The sequence below is a fragment of the Pagrus pagrus genome (genome assembly GCF_965226575.1).
Source record: "Pagrus pagrus genome assembly, chromosome: 13".
NCBI lineage: Eukaryota > Metazoa > Chordata > Actinopteri > Spariformes > Sparidae > Pagrus > Pagrus pagrus.
In genome coordinates, this window is record NC_140197.1 from 22478123 (window position 1) to 22505547 (window position 27425).

The window sequence follows — 27425 nt, forward strand, 5'->3', positions numbered from 1 at the left end:
TACATGAGGTTGTGGTGACAGTTTTAACGTGACAAGAATCTACAGTCACGTGAGTAAGTCTTTTTAATGTAAGACTGTACTTGAGTCTGAACTATATGCTTATGTCAGAATGCTAACATGTTCATAATGACAAAGCTAACATGCTAATGTTTTGCAGCTATAGTGTTTACCATGTTCACCACCTTACCTTTAGCATGTTAGTCTAACTTTAGCTAATTAGCAGGAAGTCAAGAAGCAAAAGTATTGGACAATTTTTTGCTTTGACCTGAGCATGACATAACTGCTAACAGTAGACCGTGAAAAACAGGTTTATTTTCTTGGCTGAAGGCAAATGGCCTGCCCTCAATGCTGCCGCTGCCATATAACCCTACACAATAGGTTAACAGAATCAATACAAGGATGTGAATAACTATTTATTCATCTTAAATTCATGGCTCATAGTAAAATAAATGGAAGAAACATACCTATGTACAAAAATCTGATCAAATAATATATAATAAAATATCTAAAATGTTCAGAGCTTGTGCAAGTGCAAACATGTGAGATTGTTTGTGTGTTCAGGAGACATTATTGCCAGATAGACATTCAAAAAGATGAAGAGAAAGGATAAAATGATGCCAGACTGCAGTCTGCAGAGTGGAGATAAGAGGACACGCAAGTGAGACAGGAGGCAAATGTCAATATAGGGCAAAATCTCATACCAAGTTGAGTAAACTTTGGAAGCGTATTTGTTCTTCTTGGGATCTTTGCTCACCCTTGCCTCTGGATTGGGTTGCCACGACATACGGTTTATCCCAAACAGAAACTGAGAAAAATCTATTTGATATCACAATGAAATTGAAGGGGAGAAATTACCAATCAGGGGCACAGTGGGAGAAAGTGTTAAAATAGGGAAACTTCTTGGAAAGGGTTAGAGTATTGGCTGGTATGGCATTGCACAAGAGAAGAAGTCCTTGCATTTCACCATGAGGGAACGTGAAAGTCCAAATTTCATGGCAATGTATCCAATAGCTGTTGTTGTAAATTCCACCCAAAACTACAAATGCAAACCTGCTAGTGGTGTCAGAATAAATCACCATAATACTTTACGAAAAGTCCAAGACAGCTTCATTGTAATCCATTCAAGAGTTTTTTCTTTTTACAGTCTGCTTAAAAGGTCAACTAACTGACTGACATCACCATCCTTGGAGTCCTGCTGCTGGGGTAAATAACATTGCAGTCCTGTGACTGGACACCACTTCGACCTCCACATCCTTTGGCTTTGCACTCGCTTTGAACTGACTAAAAAATAAACTAAAACTGATCCCTACTTGGATAAAACAGTGTGTCTCTGGTTGTAGAGCGTATGTGACTGGACTCCCTGTTGTTACCACATTGAACAAGTTAATGGGTGTTTTGTTTTCGATTTTTTTCGTCTCCATTTGGAAACTCCACTGCAAGCATCATTGGATACTAAGGGATAATGAGGCTTCTATTGATCATATCAAGGTTAAAGAAGCTCCACCATGTTGCCAGGTCTAATATATCACGAGTGTTTGTCAAGGATAAAGACCTGATGTGAAGAAAAGTTGCACAAACCAGGAGAGCAGTCCTTTCCTCTTAGAGGATTCTTCTTCAATATCAGAGGATGTCTTTTCTCTTCAAAAGACCAAATGGAAAAAAGGCTATAGGTGACAATGACTGTAATCTTCCCAGTGCATTAAGCACATTTTATCAGCTGCACAAAGGCCGTCATCTTTTCCTCATATCATTGTGAGAAGACAAGACATGTCATCCAGTCAGATGAGTTGGTTTCCTGTCTGTGATTAGGACCTGCCACAGTTCCCCCACCCTTTGCCCATTACTCAGCCTCGCATCAGCCCGGGGAGAGACAGCCAGACTTTGACAGGTGAGATAGAACCCCACCGGCCATCAGCGAGAGGTGACTTATTAAAAATAATGACTGGGTGTGTGATGTGATTGATGAGTTTGGGCTGACAGCTGGTAGACCATCGCTATATCTGGACTCCTTCTGTACACTGACATGACTGACAAGTTGGGAGAGACGGAGAGCGAGAGAGTCCATGTCGTTTTAATATTAAAAGTTTTCTGTACCTGCAAGAAGGAAGCGTAGTTGAGGGGAAAGAGAGCAGTACAATTATTATTCAGGGAGTACAAGATATGCAACCCCAAGTAACTTCTCTTTTATTTGATGTCTTTCTGAGGCACTGCCTGAACCTGCGGACCTTGAGTACACACTTTAATAAGGAGAGGAATGAAGTGGCACAGGGCAAAGAGTCGAGAGATAAATACATTTTAATGCACCTTTTCTGTTTACAATAGAGACATACCGCCTTGGAAGCTATGGAGCTTATTGAACAAATTGTTCTGCTCTAGAATACTGATTAGAGAGACGATTGACACCTTTGTTTCAAAACCAACTGGAAGATTTTCAAGCTAGAGGTGACTTTAAAGAATAATTGGAAAACAATCAGAATTAGTAGGAGTTATGAGTTGGAAGTTTTTTCTTCGTGAGCAACAGAAGCAATGACTTCACAATGTCAAAGTGAGGTTGCCAGGTTTGGTAACATTGGGCATACAACCAAACATTGTGTTCAGCCATGTATCTGGCAACCTCTACTTTAGCAAAGATGCTGCAAAGAAGTCCTGAGTTTATAAAATTCAACCTTTGGCTTGATGTGAGGTTATTCCTGTTAATCCTTCATGAGTGACCTCTGCCTTTCTGTCCTTGCTGAAAGCGTTTGGCTACACCTGTAGCTGAAGGCCTGGACTGGATCTGCTCTTTCCTTGATATAGGTAGTTCAGGTTTTTGTAAGAAATGGCCATAATTGGAAGGTAGCGCCAAAACTATAGGGGGCGGTATAACCGCTTACTGCTGCAAGGTATACTGGAGATATCTTTTGCTGTAGTGACTAGCGGCTATTAGCAAGTAGCTCAATTAGCCGTGGAGTGTCCCAGTTAGGTGACAGTATTTTGCCTGGATTGAGTCCTCAGATCACGGGGGTGTCCCTACAGGCAACCAGTCTCAGCTCAACCGGGATTAGCAGCCTGAGAGCAAAGTGGGACCGAACACAGCCATCAACACTGACGGAGGTCAGTTTAATGACGGTAGATACAGTACAGAGGTGATTTACAGTGGCTCCAATCAGTAATGTGATTTCAGACAGGGATGACAAGCAGGTGAAAACGGCATGTAGTGCCAGGAAATTTTAACATCTAAATGTGAATTAAGGATTTATTTAATCCAAATCAGAGGTTAGTTAGATTGTTTAAAGTTAAGAATGATTTAATGTGTGTTTTAAGATAAGAACTGTAAAATATTTCCTTTCTTGACATTTCATGAGTTTCTTTTGTTTGTCCTAGGTGTCTATTAACAGTGGCTATTTACTGTGGATGCACCAATCCGATATACAGATGCTGCTGTTATTAAGTGGATCAGGTATTGGCCATGACGTGACCAATCTATATTCTAATTAAAATTTAAAATTCAGTGTTTCTGCTATTCATTAAGTCACTACAGCCTGCCAACTGAGTTGTTAGTGCCACAGGAATACTTGGCCTCAAGTTACTATACATAAAAATGATCCAAATAAGCTTTACAGAGTGATTTATACAGATTTAAAATTCAGGACGAACAGAACATCTGGCATGTTTTAGAATCTCTATCTGGACAGAACATTTCTGATTGTTGTATTATTGTCGACTAATGACCGGTCAGACTCGTCTCCATGTGTGACCTCAGTGCTGACCCACACTTATTTCCGACAGATCCTAAAAGTCATATAATAATAACAGTTTTAGAGGTATTTTAATACTTACAGAGAGCCAAGTTAGATGGTCTTTCCTGCCTCCAGTCTCAGACAGACTAACCCCATCTTGACTGCAGCTCTGCACATGATTTCTTTCTAATCAGTGTTCGCATGTCACTTTGGGCAAAGCAAATAATCACATTTCCTAAACTGTGATGTGGATTACAGTGCAACACTCTTGTTGGATCCTTTCCTGATCCTCCCAGCTTCTGCTGCACGCTTTCTTGTTAACCGGATCCTCCACCTGTAGCTTCATAAGGGATCCGACATGAAACACAAGCTCATCAAACTTTGACATATATTCAGTTTAGGCTTCACTGATTGTGAGGGATTGGGCAAAAGATGAAAGCCTTTTCACAATGCTGGTGAAACAGATCAGAAATCAGAGCAGAAGACACAGCTGAACACAACATCTGTCTGTTGGAAAGCAGCGTGGAGATCGATATGTTCCTCCCAGCAGAGGTGAAAGCCTCTCTGTCTCTACAATGTCCTTGTGTGAACTCCATTAGGCCGAAGAAATCTTCTGCAAGCAGTCCACGCTGAAGGCACTAACCTTGGTCGGAGCTCAGCCACAGGGATTTAAATCACCTTTTCACACAAGAGGAGTGTTTTGCTTTTGATTCACGATTAGTTCCTCGCTTTCTCCTCTCATGTTAATCTCCCCCGCTCTCCTTCTTTCGTCTCTGCCACCCTCCCTTTTCCCTCCTCTCCGAGAGCATAAATACCACGCTGGCAGCAGTGACTGCAATCCTTTTTGTCCTACCGCTGCATGCGCTGTCTTGTAAAATAAAAGATTATTGACTGGCATGGTAAACTTACATTAGGGGGCAGTGGTAAATATGTTCCATAAAACTCCCCACAGGCAACATTAATGGCTGAATTTGTCGAATGCGACTTGAAATATGTTTGGGATGTGAGGGAGTTTAAGATGCATGGGAAGCTAGCTTGGCATGCAGGTAGTGGAGTGGCGTGCATAAAGCCATAATGATGAGGGAAGCAGCTGTATCTCTGTGTATGTGTGCGTGTGTGTGCGCATGTGTTAAACCCCTCCTTTTCCACACTCAGCGCCAACCCTGTCGCTAACACAGCAGCCCTCTGCATTATTTATCCCCATCGCAGTACAACCACTTCTCGGCAGCGGAGAAAGTGCACACCTTGCAACTCAAAGACCGTTTTCATAAACTTTACTTCTCTCTTCGCCTCCCAGTAAGCTTGAGGATAAAAGGCCTCTCTCGTCCCTCTCTCTCCTAACCCTCGAGCTCCCCTTCTGCTTTGGTTTTATCATAAAACGCCTGCTAAATTCTCCCATAATGGATATTGATTTGTCAGACAATAGCACCAGATCGCACTAGACAGCTCGTGCAAGAGTGGTATAACCTTGAAACTTGGAGCCACTTCATGAGAAGCGATAAAAGTCTTAGGCTGACTGTTATGTTTAACATTTCAATTTACTCTTCAGTGCTTTTTGCTTTATGTCGCGCCTGCCAGCGAAGCAAATAGGATGAGCGAGCGAGAGAAGTGTCTTATTACCTGCTTATTCTGTAATGGAAAAATACAAGAGGGGTGACAGGGTAATGTCATTCAGTGAAAAATAAATGCAGATCTCAGGAACTGTAATTTTGCGGAGAGAACTGTCTGTGGTTTATAATGGTGCATGAACAACACAACTGACAGAAAGTAATTGCAAAGTCAGCACGCAGTACCCGATGAGCAGGCTCTTCAGGAAGCTACGTCCAATCTCAAACAGGCCGTTATATTACAAATGCATGGTACTCATCATCTGGTCCTTCTGTTTATCGATTTTAACAGAAAATGGCCTGCCTGCATCACTGAATCAGCGCAAAGACTGAAAAAGATGTCTGAACAGGAGCCAACGTGGCAGATTTGGCAAAGCCCTTTCTTGTGGTTTATTCGGCTTTGCTGTGTCAGTGACATTAAAAGTTGTATTTAAATAAATAAACATGGTGGGGCACTTCAGGGTGTTTTGATGGCTTGGACGCCACATGGATGGAAGGAGATAAATAAGAGGGCCAGTGGGAATGGGAGCACAAAATAAAGAAAAGATTGCATCCCTTTTCCGGAGCAATAAGCTGCCAGTCTTTTGGCATCGCGTCAGCAAGCCATTTGCAAAGCACTGATAACAAAATAGGATTGTATGCAAGAAAGCAAAATGAATTCAGAGTGGTCCAACATGAAAAGCTTAGTGACTCCTTCAGACAAAGTCAGATATATTTAGAGATACAGTGTTTCACTAACCATTGCTCTTTTCTCCACATATATTTGCCTTTTTTTGCATCAGCCAGGAGCGTGTTTAATAATCGGATTTGTGGGTGGTTGTAGCCAACAACTGACCTTTCATCATGACAGGAATATACGCTAATGGCCATGTCATTTCTGACTTCTACTCTGTGGGAGGCAATACACTGCAAACAGGCGAGGTCATGTCGTGTTTGCAGCTCCGCGCTTCCAGACATTCACACTCACTGCTGTGAATACTAATGAGACGTGTTTTGTTCGGTCAAAAGGCATTTTAATTGGCAGCATAGCTACACGTGCTCTCTGTTGCAGGTTGGCTCTCAGACCTCTGGCTTGAAAAGGAGGGAACTAATGTGATTTTGGCAGCGACAGAATTTGACTTCTCCGACATTTTATATCGATACGATGTTCAGGATTTAACAGCAACAATGAGAACAAGAGGCAGAAGCAGTATGAAGTGAAACTTTCTGTTACTTTTGGAGCATTCATTTAATTCTTTCTTCTCTCTTGGCCAAGCAGTGGCAGTTGGAACTAGCTGAGAAAACAACAATGACAAATTAACTTGATTTATGCCAACATGCAGGCAAGCAGTTACCTGTTTATTCATCCAGCAGACACAGACCAACATTAGCATTCATCTCTTGCATCTGACAAATGAAAGTCCAATAATCACTCTCTTTTTTTCTCAGGGAAATATCAGTCTCTTTAGCTACTAAATGGTCCACAGAGGTCACTTGCTATTCGCTCACAGGATCTGTAAAAGTAAATCAAACAGAAATGTTATGAGCTGTAAAGACCAAGACAATGAGTTCAAAGATGCTTAAATGCCCCCACGTACTGTATATAATATGGGTGGAGCTTTCTGGCCTGAAAAGTGAAGCCAATGCAGTTTAACTGCAAAACCTGCATCGTTTCTAATGGCCAGCAGTGATCAACTGCATTGGGTTCAAAGAGAAGTCTGATTGTATATAAGCCTGTGAGAAAATTACCTTACTTCTCACTTGATTTTTTACCTTGGTGAACAGTTTCCTAATTAGTTTATTGTCTCAATATCTGGTTTCAGGCCATCTTTAATACAGCGTGATGCTCATTTTATAAATTATGGTCCCATTTAGATTAGACAGTGAAGCAGGGGATGCTTTAGGGTGTGATTGTGTGTCTCAGTCAGATCCAATCAGTATCAGATGGTTGGGTCAAACAAGCACAGGACTTTCACCCAGGAGACCGCTGTTTTCGTCCCATGTTTTGGGATCAGTGATATATGACTTTTTCCGGAGTCACTGGCAATCAACTTGTCCAGTTGTTTGGGTACGAGGATGTCTGGTGAATGCTCCGTACATGAGAGGGTTTGCAGAGTCAGGTGACCTTTGACATTACACGTAACCATTTGAGCAGCTATTTACACAAAATGATTGATTAGTGCCGCTTTACTTATAGAGCAGGTTACACCTTATTTTTGACTAGGCCATGTGGACGGCAGATAAATCAAATAAGAACTGGAAATCTGTCTCACTTATATTGATTGAGTGCCACCCAAGCACAGGTTATGATCTGGTCTGTCGCAGCCTGCACCCTTCATTGACTGAGATGACAACTGGGACCAACTTCCTAACACATAAAGTGATAGTCAATATTCTCAATTTGCCTTTTCACTGGTGCGACTTACTTGTTGAATGAGAATTGATAAGTCTTTCTACCATTTTACATTTTTCAGGCAAAGCAGTGTTTCTCGCGCTATTCTCCATTTCGGGACAGGTTTGAGAACTCATTACCGTCTCCCGTCTGACAGCTCTACCTGAGGTGGCAGATCAGGAGGGAAGTGGGGAAGAGGGAGAGACGGAGGCAGGGTCAGCGGCCAGGATTTGCAAAATAACAGAACCCCACTGTCAAGGTTTTGTTAGTGTCTTTGTCATCCCATGGCTGTGGAGGAGCCTTTGTGTCTGGCTGAGGTCTAATGGGATGTTGACCCGGCCCTGGTCCTGTCTGTCAAACATCATCAGTCTTGACAAAGGATGAGAAGGAAGAGAGAGCAGTGTCCCTCTGAAAGCTATTCCTCCCTTTATAAGAAATCCAGGGGCGAGAGAGATGTTGACAGTCGTCTCTTGGGAGCCAATTTCTCAGAAAAGAAAGAAGAAAGCTTCCAGTGGAGGATAATGAGTCCAATCTTGCTTTCGTCACACACACACACAAATATATAATGGAATTGCAAATGACTGTTTGGTAATTAAACTTGTTGTTTCAGTCTTTGACCAATTAGCCAGGGTGGGTTTAATGAAACACTTCAATCTGTATTTGGACCGCTGCGTAAATGAAGTCCGGCCAAGGCATCATTACATTTGAGTCGGGGAAAGCCAAGGTTATCGAGTCCATGTCAGCACATTGTTTCTGCTCATGAGACTGTGTTCTCTGCGGTAAAGATGTGGTTGGATTGCCAAGTGTTTGACCACCACCATATTAGACCTCTGTGGTGTATCTGGGAAGGCACTGAGAAGTCTGAGAAAAAAACCCCCCCTGCCACATCTTGTACCTGCAAACGAGGAGTGATGGTGCCATGAATATTAATCTGCTGCCCTCGCCGCGGTGCTCTGACGCTCCTAGCGTGTCATTTATTTTGTGCAGATACATATCTGTCGGGAGCACCTCTGTTTAGCATAGGTGAATGAACCTGTAATGTGGTACTTCATATTCTTCCAATCCGCACCACCTCTGTGGTGGTATGGCATTAGGTAGTCGATCAATCATGTCAGTAAACCATCCATGAGAAGGCCAGTGTCAATAAAGGAGGAGGAGCATGAAATGAAAAATCCATCCAATTCAGCAGTGAGAAAGCAGCTACTGACGGTGCACTTTGCCTTCCATTTTGTTTTCTTTCTCAGCCACATAAACCATCAGTGGTAAACATATGGGCTGTTTTCAGCCCCTCAAAAGTGAAGACAAAGTGTGCCTTTCTTGGCTCAGAAATGTTAGCCCATCCTTAACAATAAAAGCAGAAGATTTACTGCAGAAGAAGCGAAGATTGATAATGATCTACACTAACTGTAGCCTTGATAGACCACAATGCAGTGCAGTCTTTTAGTAACAGGCACAAATCCAGTTCTCGTCGACTGTAGTGCCTCTTGATCCTTATTAACACATAACTACAATAATCATCCCATTCAACATGTCTGCTCTCCGTCTGCATGCATAGAAAACAGACAGCTGCATCCACCAAGTCTGCAGCTGTTTGAATCATGTAGGTTGGAAGGTTGTGATGGAAACATCCCAGTGTTTACGACACTATATCCATGGAATTTGCATTAATTACTTTGAATAGCAGTCATCAGCTGACATTCGTTTATCTTCTTGTTTATTCACTGCTGAATTTTTATCTCGATACATCAGAGCTTTCAGAAAAGTTTCTAAACCACAATGTGAAACACAAAAAGTCAAAGTCAGAAAGTAGTAAATACATAAACTCTCACATGAATGCTGCTGAACGCTTTATGATTGTTTGGAGGTTGTTAAAAGTCATACCGGAAAGTGGAGGAGGCACTGACTGCATCTGTTATCTGGATAATGATGAACGATCTTTGTCTTGAGTCGTGATCGGATCTCAGTGTATAGATTTAGGAGGGTGGAGTTGGCTGACTTTTAACAAACATGACTCCACTACAAAGCACATGATAGACAACCTTGCTAACTTGGCTAACAAAAAGTTTTACTGCAAGACAGAGAAACTTTCAACTCAGTCCAGTCACCAAAATAAAGTAAAACAGGTATTTTGAGTCAAAACATAATCTTTTCCTAACTCATATCAAGAGGTTTTTGTGCCTAAACCTAACCAGACCAAAAGCACAGTGTCGTCGCAACATTAAACTGCAAATTGAACCTAAAGAAACGTGAAATTGCACCACAAAGAAAACGTACAGTGCCAACGTTTATTGGGTTGTGCAAAACTGCTGTATGGACTAATTTTTTCAGAATTGTCTGGTCTGAGTTTTTAGATGCCATTTACATACACATGATAAAAGTGTGAGCCAGGTCTGGCCAATCCGATCTTATTCTGAGTGCGATATATTCTGCATACATTTACATTTGCACACTTGCATCAACATTTTTCTTCTTTCAGTTAAAATATCCTGATACAGAGAACATGTGAATACCAGGAGGAAATGGTGTCAGAGCGTAAAGATCCAACACTGCTTCACAACCAGAAGACAAAAAGATTATATTTACGCTGACATTCAACAACATATGTCACAGATTGTAATCCATGAGTAACATGAAAACATCATACTGATATTTCAATTTTAATTTCACTGATAGGGAACCAGAGGGCATCCTTTCAATCATTCACTGCAGGATCGAAGTAGATGGTTATTACGGTGATTACTATTCATGAGTGGAGACTTTACAACTTCAGGCTCATTAACGCGTTTGCTTGTGTTATATACACACACGCATGCACAACCACAGCCACATACTTCTTAAATAAGCTTCACTCTGCAATTTTAAGTCAATCTATTATTCATAAATGCCTCAAAGCCATTTGGTGGGTTCGGGTTGGTGAAGTGGTGTTGGTACAGAAAGACATTAGTGTAGGAAGAAGAAATGCATTGTTAATACACACACACACACACAGACACAGGAAAGAATGAATTTGGTTCTGGTAATGGCAGGGTGCTCTCTGCTTTTAAGTGATTACATGGTAAATTGCATTTGTTTTTTTTGACTTGAAGTTGAGTGGCTTTACCTACTGTAACAGGAGCTGTGCACAATTCAGAAGCTGAAATCTCCTGCAGAAAGAAAGGCAGATAATGTGAGACTGAAAGAGAGTGCCTCTCTGGCAGCCTTCATTTATTGCCAGACCTTTCCTTCACAGAGACACACTTCACAAAATAACACCTGTAGCCTTCAGGGTTCTTCTGTATGTGCTTGTGCAGTATGAAGTCGCTAAGGACATGGACCATTATTGTGAAATAAAGGAAAAAGAAAATATAGCCATCATTGCCGATGTGATCACACAAATGGCCTTAACCGTTTGAACTCAACTGATGTCATTTGGGTCCAAATGTGGACCTCTTCCATTATTAGAGTTATAGCTCTGTCTAACAAGAGTGCACAGACATCATATGCCCACCATGGCAGCCAATGAAACTTGCTCTTTCCAGTGATACAAGATGAGACAGAAGTATTTCTGTCCAGAAATGTGCTTAAAAATGTTTATAAAGAAGGTACTCCTTGTAACTTTTGCCTCACACTCATCAAATTACGACATTTCCTTAAGTATCAAATGTTTCCCATTTAACTGATATTTGTACATCAATATTACGCTTTTGGTTTCAATCACCCAAAGCATGATGGGAACTCAAATCACAACTCTGGACTGAAAAGAAATCCAGGATATTAACTTTCTGTTGGGCTTTTGAGCATTGATAAGTTGTAGCCTTGTAACACTGACTCTCTTCTATCCATTCATCTACAGATATTAGTAATATATGTAGTCTGCACAAAAACAGTCCTAGAACAGGTATAGTACCGTTCACATGCAAAACTATAGCATGTTAGAGTTGCCTGAGATATCCTTCAAGGAGACGTTTGTAAGATTTGCCAGATGGCCAGAATTTTGCTTTAAAACCTTAAAAAATGAACCAACACTATCAACAGTGTGAAGAAACAACAGTGTTGACGTCACGTCAGAGTAATCTATGTATTGTGTTGCAGAAACGTCTACTGAAGTTAGCATTCTAACCAGCTAGCCCCCGCCTGTCCTGTCTCATGATACCACTTTGCCGTTCGGTCTGTTCGGTGTCCAGCCTTGTATACTCTCACGTCAGCTGGCCAAATCCATTTGAGCTGCTCCTCGTTGGCCAGGGTGACTCCCCCTGCGAGCCGAGGTTTCAGTCCAGACAAACTCTAGGGCCATGGCTCCACAGCTAACTGTGCCTTGACCTAAATAGCTAATGGTAGCTACAGCCAACGATAGCTGGCAAAGAGCAGCAGTTGTTGGTTATCTGGTGATATGTAGCCCCCTGCCTTTTTGGAGCTACCTTTGAATTCTGGTCATATTCTACAAATCAGTACCTTTGAAATAGTCTAACTCACTGGGTGTAGACTTGGTATAAAGCTTGTCATTGGGTATTTATTCAGGCAGCATTCTCCTCTTCCTTTCGCTGTCTGTGGAAGAAAGAGCTAGCAATCTACACGCTGAAATTTACAAGTTTAGTACCATCCAAGACGACTGTAATTAGTTTAGAGAAATACAAACAAACCAAAGCATTGTTTTCCCCAGTACCAGAATGAGAATTGGTGCAGCCAGACCTTTCTCCAGCACTGACACAGCACTGCCTAAGCTTGTAATTCAAATGGAGTAAAAACTGCCGATATAAAAAAGGTTTTATTACAAAAGAAGCAAACGCAGATGGACAATGTTTGGTTGCTGGGTTGCTACTTTGTTAATCAAACTCTGAAAGTATATACTTTTAAGTTTCTAAATCGATGCTCTTGGCTAAACAACGGTTCCTTCATTGCAGGAAATTGGTACATTTAGCAAGTGATTCTACTGCAGTGTTATTTTTACAACATGGTCATCAGTGTTTATGAGTCATCACTAATCCGTCCTCTTTCTCTGTGTTTCCTCTCAGGTGTTCACTAGGTATGGGAAGTGCTATATGTTCAACGCTGAAGAGGAGGGGAAGACACTCCGCACCACCATGAAGGGAGGGACGGGAAACGGCCTGGAGATCATGCTGGACATCCAGCAGGACGAGTACCTGCCGGTGTGGGGGGACACAGGTAGGCATGTCTCTCTTCATCGTAAATCACACCGAACCGTTCCAGGCTCTTCCACTATCAAAAAGTTTAAACATATCCAAACTGAAGATGTGCATGAACATCAAAGCCTCAAAGTGAATTTGAGACTATGATGAAAATCAAATAAAAAAGTATTCAACATTTTATTTCCCCAATTGAGCCTTTGGGCCACAAATTATTTTTTCATTCCCTTTATTTAATTTAGCCATAATTAACACAGAAACGATTCTGTGTCCTCCTGACAGAATCACTTCAGGGACAGTTTCACACCCAGAAACTCTTATTACATTTTTAAATCAAATAATGCTCCGGAAATGTGTACGATTTGAAGATGTGTGGGATGATCTTTATCAGCTTTGTTTGTTTTATGTTATGGCCTTCAAACAGCAATCTTCTTGAATATTATAGCTGCTATTGTTGTGGTTAACAGTTGTTGTTTTAAAGGACTGAAGGGTTTGCAAACACAATTACTAAAAGGCAGATTTTTAATGCACTGGCCCCTTTTTGTAGCACTTCTTGTTAAACTCTTGACTGTGTTTTATTTATTCCGCTGTGGTGCTCGCTCTCAGTAAGACTCTAAACAAACTACAAAAGATATTATCAGTCTCTGCACCTCCAGTCCTGTGTGGCTGTGATGATATTCTTCCTCAGAGCACATAGACTTCGCAGTGATCATACTGAATATTCAAAACCCTTCAAGTCGAGCGCTGGGCCGTGTTTGATAATCTTTATTATAGAGTAGAGCAGCTTTATATTATCATCCATACTGATATGTGTGCATTCGAGATCTTGTTAGTGGTTCAGATTGAGTGTTTGTAGGGAGATTGCTGCCTGAGTGGTTCCACAGTGAAGCTCATTGACTGGTCGGCTCACGTCTGAACCAGTGGGAGGGCAGACTGGGGAGTTCCCAGAGCAGCTAGCCAAGAGCAGCAAAGCAGATGGACATTATTGACTCTGGGCTCAACTTAAAGAAGACCCATCATGAAAAAGTCAGCTTTCTATCAACCCTCCTCATGTCAATCCATGGCCAGCAGGTCCCTCCTGGTTTAATTTCTATTTGAACATGCTGTACTCCAGCCACCATCCTGACAGCATGCTTCGTCTCTCTGCAGGCTCCAGTTTCCTGTGCCCTTGTTTATCCCTGTGTGGTTTAATTAACCCAGATGAGCTGAGTCAGCCTCAGCAGGGAGCGCCACGTCTCCTTAACTGAGCCAGGGCCCTGCACTGTGCAGACATGATCGACACACACAAACACTGCACACTGACTCTTCCCCCATCTTCTCTCAACAATTACCTTTTTTCCATCCAACCCCACACGTATCGTCAGTCTCTGGGGTTCTATTATCACACTGCTCTGTCCAGGGAGCTGCAGGACAACCATGATCCTCTTCCTCTCTTCGTCACGATGGACAAAAACTAAAAAAACAGCATGTTTTATTGTGTGAAAAGGGAGCAAGATGGATAAAAGTTTGAGTGGTGGGAGTAAATCAGATGGCATGTTGCCCTAATAGGGCTTTCTCCTCACGTTGCTGCTGGCCAAACTGCTCAGTTATGGAAATAATAAGTGGATTGGATGCGTTGGTCTGTCATATTACTCCGTAGTGTGGCTGACTAGAACATATTGTCTAAAACATAAGACGACCTTATGTATGTACATGACGGGCGCCAGGAGATCAAGAAATCAAGACTCTAGATCAGACTATCTTTTACCGACAAGTTGCTTTTACTGTCGTTTTTTTATCATATGGATGTCAGCTGCAGTGGCTGCGGCTCAGGAGGTATAGCAAGTTGGTCTACTAATTGGTTGGTGATTCAATTATTGCATTGATACCGAACCATAGAGGTGCCTAGAAAATGCCTTTTCACGGTCACCTACACCGTCTGTAACTAGGGTAACAGAAACGCATTACCTCAGCTTACAATTACTGCATCCAGCTCAAGTCAGGTCCAGATGTAAAAAAAACAGAACGCCTGTCGAGTTTGGGTCAGGCTCGGTTATGACTCTCTTGGACAGGTGCAGACAGCAAGATCCGTCTATGTTCGATTCTCGGGCAGGGTACTGAACATCAAATCGAACATCAAATTGGATTGTGTGTGAGTTGCTGAGCTTAGAAATATTGTGGGGTGCTTTGTTTATCCACTGCCCTCCACTAGGTCTTCACCCACCTGGAGAATAAATTCAGCTACATCAAAATGTTGTTTGTTGATTTCATCTCAGCATTCAGCACAATCTCACCTATGAATTGGAAAATCAAAACTCTGGGCTTGAGTACCTCACTCTGCAATTGGATATTGGACTTTCTCACAAACAGACCCCTGACAGTACGGATTGTCAGCCAGACCGACTCCTCGTTAGTGCTGAACACGGGACCATGCACGAATGGGTGAATGTGGCATGTGTTGTAAAGCTCTTCGAGTGGCTGGCAGACTAGAGAAGCAGCATACAAATTCACTCCATTTGCCATTCAGCTGTGATGCTTGAATCTCTGCAAAAACATGTTGCCCTCTCTGAGTTTCGATCCCAAACACAAGCTTCTTGTTTTTGTGACGGCTGATTTCAGAAATGTTTGAAGTAGTAACATCAAAGTAATTAAAAGTAGCTCCCAGCACATTCACTGTGACAAACAGTTTTTGTTATGTGAAAATGATTTTTGCATCTGTTCAAACACACTCTCATATCTCTAATTTTTGGGTGAGTTGAATTATTAGTTCAACTCCTGCTACACATTGACCTTTTTAAGAAGTCATCTGAAGTTTGGGTGTTGAACCAGCCTCGTTAAGCAGACTTGATCAAAGTCTGTCTCCACACTCAGCACCCACAACATGATCCCCTTCAGCAACGGAGCTACAAAATGTTTGCACCATGGAGAAAAGCCTTTCAAACACATCACAGTTTGGGAAAATGTGATGACATTCAAGTTCTATTTCCTCTTCGATGCACACTATTTTTTAATCATACACATCACAGAGTTCTGTTTTATATCAAATCGGCACTCATGTATTGAAGCTTAACTTGACAATCTGACATTTCAGAGTTCCCAAGCAACCACTTACATCCTGCTCACCCACTATATCTATTTTTAATCATCGATAGTGATAGTGAAAAAATGTGAGAGAGAGATGCAAAGAATGATGGAGTTATTGGTTTCTCTGATCAGGGAGAAGACATGTTGCATCGAGTTTTTTAATGTCTTCTCTTCTGCTCACTTTACTTTGTATCTCCAGTTATGTCTCTTTCTGTTTCTCCGTTTTCTGTCAGCGTGCCATCCATCATCACAGATCTTGGCTTCCATTTTATGTAACAACGAGGCCAGTAAAGGATTTCAGTGCAATGCTAAAATCTGGCCATGTGTCTGCGCTCTTTGAGTCTGCTGTTATTAAATCAAAGCGATGGTAGGAAAAAAAAAAAAGCACTCTGAGAGAAGTACCTGAAAGGAACTGAGAGAGTGTTTTGTTCAACAACAGGTTAAACCATGTGCAAAGAAGAAGTGGAAAGTCCTTGATCCTTTTATGGATTGTACTTATGTCTCTCGTGGTGTTTGTTCAGTGTGATGTTCTCCAATGTGTGTGTGCGTCTGTGTGTGTATGTTGTAGCGAACTATTGCTTTTACTTCTTGGAAACTAAAGCTGTTCATCTTTTGTGCAGCAGGCAACTTCTTACATTGACACGGGCAAATGGCTGCAAGACATACCTAAATACTTAAGCATTATCCTGACACAATCTATTTTTAATTCATGCTGATGTTGTTGACCTCCAGCTGCACTGTGACACGAGCTGTCATTTGTGCTCATTTGCTGCTGTTGAGAGGACATTTCACATTATTTTCAGCCTTGTTGTAAATTGCGATTTATTTCTGAGCCTGCACAAAGTCAATTCATTACAATAATAGGATTTTGTGCAAACAGTGCAAATACAACAACTCGGCTCAGCATGATGTGACAGTTTCTCAGTTGCAGCCTCAGATTGTGGATTAAGCAAATACTGGTGAATACATTCACAAGCAGGACAAATATATAACTCAAGTGTTGACAAACAGAATAATGGGAAATAATGCAATAAGCATGCGTCGCTTACAGTAGCTTCAGCCGTCACAGGCATATGCGAATTTGGTCAAAAAACCATTGGGCACATTATAATTAAGTCAGTAGGATTCATTATCTGAGCAGCATAGATATCTGCTCCATTTTCATAGAAATCCATCTCATAGGTGTCAATGTATGATACTAACAACCAAAGATGGCAGCCTCATGGTGGCGCTAGTGGAAAGTCAGCAGGGTTCATCGTATAGGAACCATGAATGTCTGTACAAACCTTAACAGCTGCTGAGATATTTCAGTTGGACCAATCAGTGGACTGACAGTGCCATGAAAATGTGCTTCAGCTTTCAGTCTCCATGTGTTCATCACTCACACTTACACATTAACCGAACAATACTGACCGGGCCTGACACGGTCCTGAATGTGACAGAAAACTGGGAGAAAAATGTGAGATGTTGAGGGATGAGAGGGAGAGTGGTGTTACTGACAAACATGCCTGTAATTGTTTCAGTAGGACAACACAGAGCTGTCTCCAAAACCAAACCTGTACAAGTCACTCTCACACTGCAATAACTGGAAGAATTATCAGAAACATTATGTTTTTCTCTGAAATGCGAGTTTCTTTTATTATCTGGAGCATCAGAGGCTCTTCTCAGGTACTGCTAGTTGCTGTAGCCTACTCCGTTATGGGGTGGGGTTTAGACCAGAAGTGGGTGGGACTACCCAGAAGTTAAAAATATAAGCAGAACAGCCTTGATTCGCGCTACAGAGATTTATTCACAGATGTTTCTATTCTGTTTTAACTTTGACTGAACTAATGACACATTTCACTCAGATGATTCTCTAGATTGTCAAAAGGACATTGTCTTTACCAGATAATCGTTTCAGTTGCGTATTCCCTCAACGGTATCCGGTATACTGGGAAAGACAGAGAGATTTAACTGGCCGCGATTGGCTTAATCAGCATTGTGTGAAATCGTTTGGCAAAGCGCTGTATGTAAAAGCCCCGCACTCCAACTTTGAACATACACACATCAACAGATCAATGCTCTCGTTCACCTCAGTCGATCCCCTCTCTCCGTCTCCCGTTTTCCCACAGCAAGAACTACTTGAAATGCTGAAGGAGAATGGAGGTGAAATCAGAACACTACCACCACCTGAATTTATTCACGGCCATACAAAGCAGAAAGATGTAAGTTATGATTATAGCTGCAGATAGCATCTTAATTACATCGTCTCTCCACCTTTGTTGAGGCATTCAAAGACAAATGAGCGTGATAGCGGTGATGAAATGCACAGACGCTACGAATCTACGGAGCTATCTTTGATTCTGCTGATGCCACGGTCAATTACAACCAGCATCGTCGGCCATGATCATCTTTTGATTTGGAGAGCTTTACTGACTTGAACGCAAACAAACACAGCAAGCTCTGTTTGTTCTGCTCTCTCACATACAAACACACACTTCTCCTTGTTTCTTCAGACACACAGAAGCTGTGTGCGAATACAAATATCTAATTTCCACTCACAGGAGGGTATTACTCTCTTTTTTCTGACTACATGGGATTTATCTATAAGATGACCAGTGTATTCAGTGTAATCTATGTTTGTTTCATCACTGACTGCTCTGTACACTGAACACATTTGCAGAAGCATCTATCTGGTCATCTGCTTTGAGTACAGTCTTAGTCTAATGCAAGTACATTTGGATGGGAATTAGAGCATTAACAATTATTTGATCAATAGAGTTATATATCAAACGAAAATGCCCAACATGACAGTTCAAGCTTCTCAGATGTGAAGAGTTTCTGATTTCTTTTCATGACGTGATAACAGGCTGAATATCTCAGGGTTTTGAACACATCTGAAGTCATCACCTTGGGCTTGAGGAAAGTGTGATGTGAAGTTTTTGCTTTTTTATGACATTTTATAGACCAAAAGATGATCTAGAAACTAAATCCTATTTACAGTCCTAGTGGGAATGTAATCCTTTGCTTCATTTTCTCTGCCTCATGCGTCCTGACCAAAGGGCTTCAGGAGTCCTACTGACATGCAGAATGAAGGATAAAGCCTGATCTGTAATAGATCTGAGGACAGTCTGAAGTAGACCCAAAGATTGTTCGACCCAGACAGACTGAGAATAGGCAGCAGCATGATACAGAATGAAATAACAAGCAGCCATGTTCGAGAAGCGAGCGCACATCATAAAGGTTCAGTATGTTCCAGCTGAAGTGCTTTTAGGATGATCGAACAGCGGCTGAAACCACCAACAGCTTTCAGATGTTTTCTGTAAGTTTTTAAAAATTAACAATCCCACATTTGCTTCACATGGCGTTTGTCCAGTTGTGCAAAGGTGAGGAAGTAAGCAGCGTTTAAACTTCTCTCTGAAGCTTCTGTCACTTTCTGTTTATATAACTGAGCTCAAAACCTTGAACGCCTTCCAAGAAAGATTGTCTGATCTTGGTTATCTTGTCCCAACTCTCACTGTGACAGCCAGCTTTGTGCTGCACTTCCAAGTTGGACCATGCAAAACAGCCATGGACACTTTGGTTGTATGTCACATTGGACAAACTGTTTTTTGTCCAATGCATGAGTACAGGTAGGAGAAGACATGGGTTACTGACAAAATCTATAGTTGTGATTATCTCTGATCTTTAGCGCTTTTTCTTCCTTATGTCATGTTGTTCTGCCTATGAATAACAATCCATTACATTTTCAAAATGCACCTCCCTAAAGGTAGATTTTCACATCCTCACTGTGGATGTTTGTTCATCTTGGATTTCATCTGTATTGGTGAAAGTTTTTCTGCCTAAGAAAATGTTCAGTCTGCTCTCAACATTTATTATATAATCTAGTATTTACTGCAGATATATCCGTCCAGTACATTAGCATGTGGGTGTATATGTTATACAGCAAGCACTTAAGTTGGCAAATGAACAACACACAACCACTGAACATATTAAAACAGCAGGGGAAGGTCAATTGAAACAGTGCCCCTAAACTGTTTAGCAAGTGCATCAAAGTTGTGTTTAGGAAATGTAATTACAGAAAATAGCATACATTTACAGGGTATTGTTGATGTTATTCTGTCTTTGTTATTATTCTCAATACATTCCAAGACCAAAACCAACAATGACTTTATGCTCCTTCTGTAACTACTGCTAATACCTGCACTGTTATACAAACCATTTAAAACAAACTAAAGAGCCACATATTCCTTTATTCCTTCAATAAAAGGCTAAAGTCGGTGTGTGTAGACGTGGCTGTGCAGGCTCAGGTATGCAGTTCCTTGTTGACTCTGTTTAGTGCTCGATGTAATGGAGGAATATGTCACCCAGTTCAACAGTATGGCTCTTTTAATGTGTTCTTGATTGTTTCTGGACAGCAGTGGCCAATTTTATAAGATCTAGCTGTGCTAATTCTGCTAATGCAGCATTAGTCCAACGACTATTATCAAGAAGTACAGCTCAGTGTGGGGCCTTTTCCTTTTACTGGCCACATTAACACTCACAACTAAAATATATGCCGTATTATGATAAGTGGAATTGAGTCATCAAATGGCAGATGATACTGTTTTGCACATTTGCCCGAGGACAGTTTTTCATGGTTTGGTTAAGACCCTCAGTTCTTATAAAGGAAACCTTTATTGCTGCTGCATACAAAGATATTTTCGCCCGTTTCTTTTCAGATTTATAACAACAGTTTGGGGAGGGCCCTTTTTCAGTTTAAACATAAAGATGGCTGCCTGTATAACGCAAGGTCCATTAAGAAGTAAAATGATCAGTGGTTTAATCTGCTTCTAGGACCAAATCGGCACATTTATGCTGGTTTATAACCTCAAAATATTTAATTATATGTAGTCTGGTTGGTTGGTTGAATGCTAACATTAGCTGTTTTCTAACAGAAGATAATGGGTTATCAGATATCTTTGTTTACCTTAAAATGTGTCCTGATGTCCCTTTGGATTTCACTGATCATTGTCTTTTCAGTTGCTGATCAATCAGGAGGCGGTTAAGTGGTAACAAAGATTCAGATTCCCTTTGTTGCAACCTGGCACACAGTAGTACGACATTTTAGCTGTCAGGGGAAAATGGTCACTGTGTGAATATGGCCTATGGAAGTTTAACCCTGCAGCCACCTTTCAGAATCTGTTGGAAAGCCTGAAACCAGAAGTCAGGATTCTGTTCTAGCAGCAGCAGATTAATTGCTTCGTTAGTTTTTTGTTTAGATTGTCGCAGTCGACTTTCCCTGTGTGTTATTTGGTCCGTGCTAAATACACCGAAAGCTATTAGCTTCTTAATGGTACAGCGAACAGATTAAAAAGGACAAGTCACAGAGCTGGGCTGTGTCCAGTGAGACATAAAGCACATAAAACTCTTTAGTCATATACAAGACTTTCATTACACAGGACATGATAGTGTATATTTTACAGGAGAGAACGGACGCTGCACACATGAATTATGTAGCCTAACTCACGCACACATGTGAGTCAGCGATCTGTCATTGCTTTTTACACACACGCTCATTGAGCGTACAAATGTATGAACTCAGACTCTGATTATCTCTCTCAAACAGCCAATTTTTCTTTCATATTCTCTTACACACGCATTTAGTATGCTGTTTCAGACACACACAGCCAAAAAAAGCATGTTTGATCCCTTCATCTATTCCTTAGCGTGAATGCATCCAAGCTGTCGCCATATCAGTCACTGCAGATGCATGATTGATGAGTGTATCATAGTGGAGAGATGCTACTGTGTGTGTGTGTGTGTGTGTGTGTGTGTGTGTGTGTGTGTGTGTGTGTGTGTGTGTGTGTGTGTGTGTGTGTGTGTGTGTGTGTGTGTGTGTGTGTGCTTGTGTGTGTGTCATATGTCTGTTTGTGAGACTGGCCGTGCTGAAAGCCCTCCATGTCTTGGTTGCAGATCACCTCGAGGTGTCAGGCTGATTGGCTGGCAGGGGGGAAGCCTTGATTGAATGTCTGGGAACACACCACTGAATGTGAGGACATGGAGAGAGGACTTTATCGATTTCTACAAAGACCATGCTCCCTTTTCCCATAAATGTTATGGCTCTCTTCGTCCTTGCCCACAACTTCTGTGTGTGTGTGCGCACACGAGTGCTCTAAAATGGCAGGATGAAGGTCCTTTTTATCGGCGGAGTCAGTGCAGAGCCTTCTTCACTACCTGTGTTTGATGTCGATACAAATGGCACAGCAAATCTCTCAGTGTGTGTGTTATGATAAAGACAATCTTAAAAGGCTTTGAGTTGAAAGCTCCAAATTCAGGTTGTTTCAAAGAGGAAAGGTTTTTGTCTCTCTGCAGCAGCATCTGTTGAGTGTAAACAGCTTTTTTCTGCTCATCTGAGAGCAAACTGAGCAGTCTATCTGAACCACTCAAAAAGTTAAAAAAAAATCAATCTTTATTTCTTTTTACGTACATTTATGTGTTTGTGTATCGACTGACTGGGTCTTTCCATCTCCCTTTCAGAGGATACAGCTTTCGAGGCAGGCGTACGGGTGCAGATCCACAGCCAGGCGGAGCCCCCATTCGTCCACGAGCTTGGCTTCGGCGTGGCCCCTGGCTTCCAGACTTTTGTAGCCACACAGGAGCAGAGGGTAGGTGTCCCTGACTTCCACTGATACACAGTTAATAACTTTATTGTAATCATTTCTCTTCCTTGGAATTCCTCTCTAATCCACATGTTCAGCTTATCGCTCAGAGATAAAACAGCTTTGTGATAAATAACTTGCCATAACAGGCATGATGGGACTGCATGCATGGAGCGTGTGCGAGTGGATGCGTGTGTGTGTCCCAGTGCCCTCTGGACCCACATTTGGCCTTGGTGGTCTCTGGGTAATTGTTGACTGACAAATGATAACTTCCACTGGCTTTGACCTTGCTGGTAGAGAAGTGCTTCACAGGAGCTCAGCCCCACTCAATCACACTGAAGCTTTGTTCCATCACACGAGGATGATATTAAAGGCTGCAGGTCTCACAGATATACGCAGCTGAAGGTATTTCATGTAAATAACCCTTTTTTCTGTCACCAGAGGCTCCCACTTCACAAGGCTGTTTTTCACCTCTTCTCTTTCCCATCCTGTTGGCTCACATTGAGCAAGCTTGAGTGAGGGTGTTTCTACACCGCCAAGCCGCGTCTTTATATCGTGACTCTCCTCAGCCGTGTCAGTTAGGAATCCATTTAACCAAGGTTATTAGTTCTGTCTTTCATTGTCAGTGTTTTTGTCTCTTTCTATTTCTCTCTGTCTGCCTCCGAGAAAAGCTTAAAAAAATTTACTGTCTGGCGCAACAGTGGAACTTGAACAGACAGATTTCTGTCAAGATAAATGTATTGCCCTCTCATTTCCTTGAAGTGGTGCTCTGTCTCCAGTGTCAGTGAGTATTTGTATTCATTTAAATGTGCAAAAGCTGATTTTTTTGGCCACTCGGGGGCAGTGCAAACAAGCTGTGTAAACAACACTGACATATCGTCACCTGTTACGTTCATTCTGGGAACTCGTTAGCAAACAGTTGCTCTGTTGGAACAACATTTGTATTCTGTCTCTGGTCACCTGGCAACTATGAACGAAATATAATCATTCAGAGATCTCCTAATTTAACCTTTGAAGCTGTAGCAAGGAGCTTAGGAGCGATTTAGGAAACTCCTTAGGGCTCTTCTCATTTCTCTGTTTTTACGCCTCCTCTCTCCTCCATCCTCCTGCCTGAGACCTGGAAATCAATCTCAGCTCGCCATATGTCTCAATTCTTTAAATGCTTCTCACAGAGAGGAGAGAGGAGGTGAGGATGCACAGGCGTGTCCTTTGCAGAAGTGTTTTTGGCAGCTGTGACCAAAACAGGCGTGACATACAGCTGGAATATACAAACCATGTTGGGAGACGGACTCTGCAAGTTATTTTAGTTAAAGATTGTTTGTGTAGTCCCTTTCAAGGCGCCGCTTTCCTTAATAACATTTTATATTATTTATGTCACATTATGCCCATTGTGACCTGAATTTAAAATAGATATATAACTCTTCATGAATACTGCCGAGCTCATCTGACAGAGATGATAAAATATTTTCATATATTTAAGATATTAAAGAATACGAAGCAGGGACGTCTCGTTTTGTTAAATGACTGTTAATGCCTCGACTCCTCTCTCCTCGTGTCTCTTTCTCGCCTCCTCCACTCGCATCTCATGTGGGAGGGACTAAGACGGGAAGAGAGGAGGAGAGGAAAGAAATCGAAGATCTACAACCTGAGAAATGAGAGGAGGGAAAGAGCAACTCTTAGCAAAGAAGGGAGAGAAACTTTTATTTTAGTGAGGAGGCGTGATTGATCCCGTTGCTAGGTTTGACTCATTCTTTTAATAGCTTTAATTTCATCACGATGAGCAAATATTTGTACTTGGAAGCTTTATGAATACGGCCCCTGGCATTTTAGACATTAAACTATCTGCTAAGTTAACCAGCTAGTTTACTATTGTGTGTCTAATAGACAAAGGAGTATATGCTTTAGGGCATGTCCTTGGGATCTCCCCAAATATGGTGACTTCTGGCTCCGTAATGCCAAACGGGTGACTTCAAAATGGTCTACAAACAAATAGGTGAGGTCATGGAGGCTTCTTTCACTATTTATTATACACTCTACGGGGACAGGAGGGCAAGAGGATGAGTGATCACTACTCGCAGTAATGCATCCTCACACAAAGAAACCTCTTAAAGCCTAAATTAGTCGGTTTCTGCCACTAAATACGGACTATTTGTAGAGTTCTGTCACATTTCGTGCCCATCTGTCATCACTGATGTAGTTAAAATTAAAAACAGTAGTTTACTAATTAAGGATTTGCAAAAACATGTTCTCCCTTCTTTCTCAAATTCATGGATGTACTGAATGAGAGCGAATGAAATTTCAGATGATGAAAAGAGTGAATTTTAGCAACTTTTCTTCTGCCAAACTCAGTTGGAACCTCGCCTTGCCACATCACAGCTCAGTGTGGTGCTGCGAGACAGAGCGTCACCTCAGCGGTAGGCAGGAAGGGGAAGCGAAGATCTATCCAGAGATGGCTAAGCCTCCCGGGTAATGAGCCTCCAGGGTTTCTCGCTCCTAATCTGTCAGCCCAGTTCTGTGACTGGCATGGGGAAGACAGGGCCGCCTCCGCCTGCCTGCTGCGAAAACACTGCCCCACTCCACAAGTCCACACAGTGGGGGAACTCAGCAAATTTAGCTGAGCCTAATTAATGCAGAACTGCACTAAGAAGTCTGGGAAAGACTCTCCTGCTGCGAGAAGTTCCCACCTGTCTCTTCAAGCTTCATCTTCGCTAGGAACCCGGAGGGCACTTTCAAATGTGTCCAAAAACAATCAGGATAATGATGATTGGGCAGAGTATCTGGGGCAAAGATTTGGAATGGGGCCTTGTGGAACGTGATAAAAAAAAAAAACCTGATGATTAGTGGATCTTTGTAATGGATACTGATCAGTCTGCCTGTGAAAAATGACTTTGACAAAGGGTTTAAATTAACTCATTTTGGCTAATAATATTGGGTGTGGATCAAAGCCGCTCAATCGAGGGAGCTGAAGGCACAGGGTACACAGGATGAGTCCTCACATGTAGGCGGGCAATTTCAGATATAAGCTCTCCAAACATACACAAATTGCCCTTCTGTTGACTTTTGACTAAACCTAAAGGGGCAGAGAGGTGCCATGGTTGAGAAATTCATTCCTCCCAAAAGGTCTCCATTATACCACTACTCCTTTGCTGCCTTTTCGTATTTCAGTTTGCCAGAAAACGAGGAAGAAAAGCACATCAGAGGGACCTTTTTCAGAAATATCTGACCCCGTACAACGATGCAATGCTGATGTCCAGCTCAAACCAGCATGCTACTGTGTCCTCTCCTGCTCCCCCAACCGTCGCTAATACGATGACCTTATTAAACCCACCCTGTTCTCATATCCACCTTTTAAAACAATGTCCCCTGCTGACCGAATTATGTAGCCTAATTAAAGCATTACTCCGATGTAACAGGGGAACATTGATTCATAACACCCTAAGTCAGGCACAGGCCTCAGTTCTTATTAGATAGACCATAATCAGGTCAACAGGTCTGAGCACAGTGAGAAGTGATATTGAGCACCTAAGAGTATCTGATTACAGAGAAATAATCAGATCTGGAATCAGCCATAGCTGACTCTAATTAGGCCAGATGTGAAGATTAGCTGAGGTTTGAAGGTGACTTTAACCCTGTAAGACCCAGATATAGAAAAAAATGAGCAAAATTTTTTTTGACCTCTCAGATATTGTTTTAGGAGGCCTCTTATGTAGAAATTAAAGAGTTTTCAAATTTTTTACAATTTAGTAAGTTTTTAGGGAAATGTTGCAAATTTGCCACGCTGGGGATAGCTGGGAGCAGAATTTCTGTGTTTGTACTCACTTAGTCTGAACAGATATACAGAACATTTAAGTAGCCATGGTCTGAGTTGCCAGAGTTTGTCCTTCTTTTCCATCTCTGACACAGTCAAGTTGTTTGTTAAGTGTAATGAAGTCAACAGAGATTGGAATCTGTTGCGGGACATCACATCAGAAACAGGGATGTACCGTGTGTCTGTCTCCCAAAACAAACTCCCTGTATCTTTGTAGTTTTTTGTTTGTTTTTTAACTTCTAAATGATCCTGAGCTATTTTTCTCAGTGTTGCCCAAGTAGCAGTTTGTAGCATTAGGAGATAGAAAAACAGGTTCTGAATGTTCTGGAGTTGTTGGGGGGATGCCTGTTGCATTGTTCAGGGACACCTGTAAATGGTCTTGAATGTGTCCCTGTCCCTGAACTCCAGCCATTTGCATTAGGCCCATCTTCAGGTACATGCCAAGCATCTTCTCAATTCCCCTATTATTGGTGTTAACAGATGTTCTATTTTTTTGCAAGCTGTACTCATTTGTGTTTCTTGTCAGAGCCTCAATCATGTCTTCTGTCACAAACTTTTGGAATAGACAGGGTGGTAGACCATGTGTCGAGGGTAGAGATCTAAGTATTTCCATTAGTATGTCCATAAGTATTATCATTTCAATACAAATGCTGATCAAAATTCCACTACATTCAAACAATACTGTCTGGCTGGCCTATTATGCTCTCTACTTATCATACTAAAAGGAACACATGCATCCCCCCAGAGCACTTACAGGTTCACATTCAAGACCATTTACACCTGTCCCAGAACAATGCAACAGGCATCCCCCCAACAACTCCAGAACATTCAGAACCTGTTTTTCTATCTCCTAATGCTACAAACTGCTACTTGGGCAACACTGAGAAAAATAGCTCAGGATCATTTAGAAGTTAAAAAACAAACAAAAAACTACAAAGATACAGGGAGTTTCAAATACCCTATACATTTTATTCATGTGTTTAATTATGGTCTAAGCTAAACTAACTAAACATTTAACAGTAAAAACACATTTAGAGCTTAGTTACACTGAATCATCTAACACTTTAAATTTCTACTACATTTTTTTTCAATTTGTGACCATGTGAGAAGTGCA

The 27425-nt window shown here is 41.6% G+C and overlaps 1 protein-coding gene across 3 annotated transcripts in view; it reads left to right on the forward strand.

Annotated features, from left to right (window-relative positions):
- asic2 (acid-sensing (proton-gated) ion channel 2) overlaps nt 1–27425 on the forward strand; it is a 365606-nt gene that overhangs the window by 321394 nt on the left and 16787 nt on the right. For all 3 annotated transcript variants that reach the window (XM_084371736.1, XM_084371737.1, XM_084371735.1), the window contains 2 exons: nt 12689–12839; nt 22382–22509. In XM_084371736.1, the coding sequence (XP_084227862.1) occupies nt 12689–12839; nt 22382–22509 (279 nt within the window). The remainder of the gene's footprint in view (nt 1–12688; nt 12840–22381; nt 22510–27425) is intronic.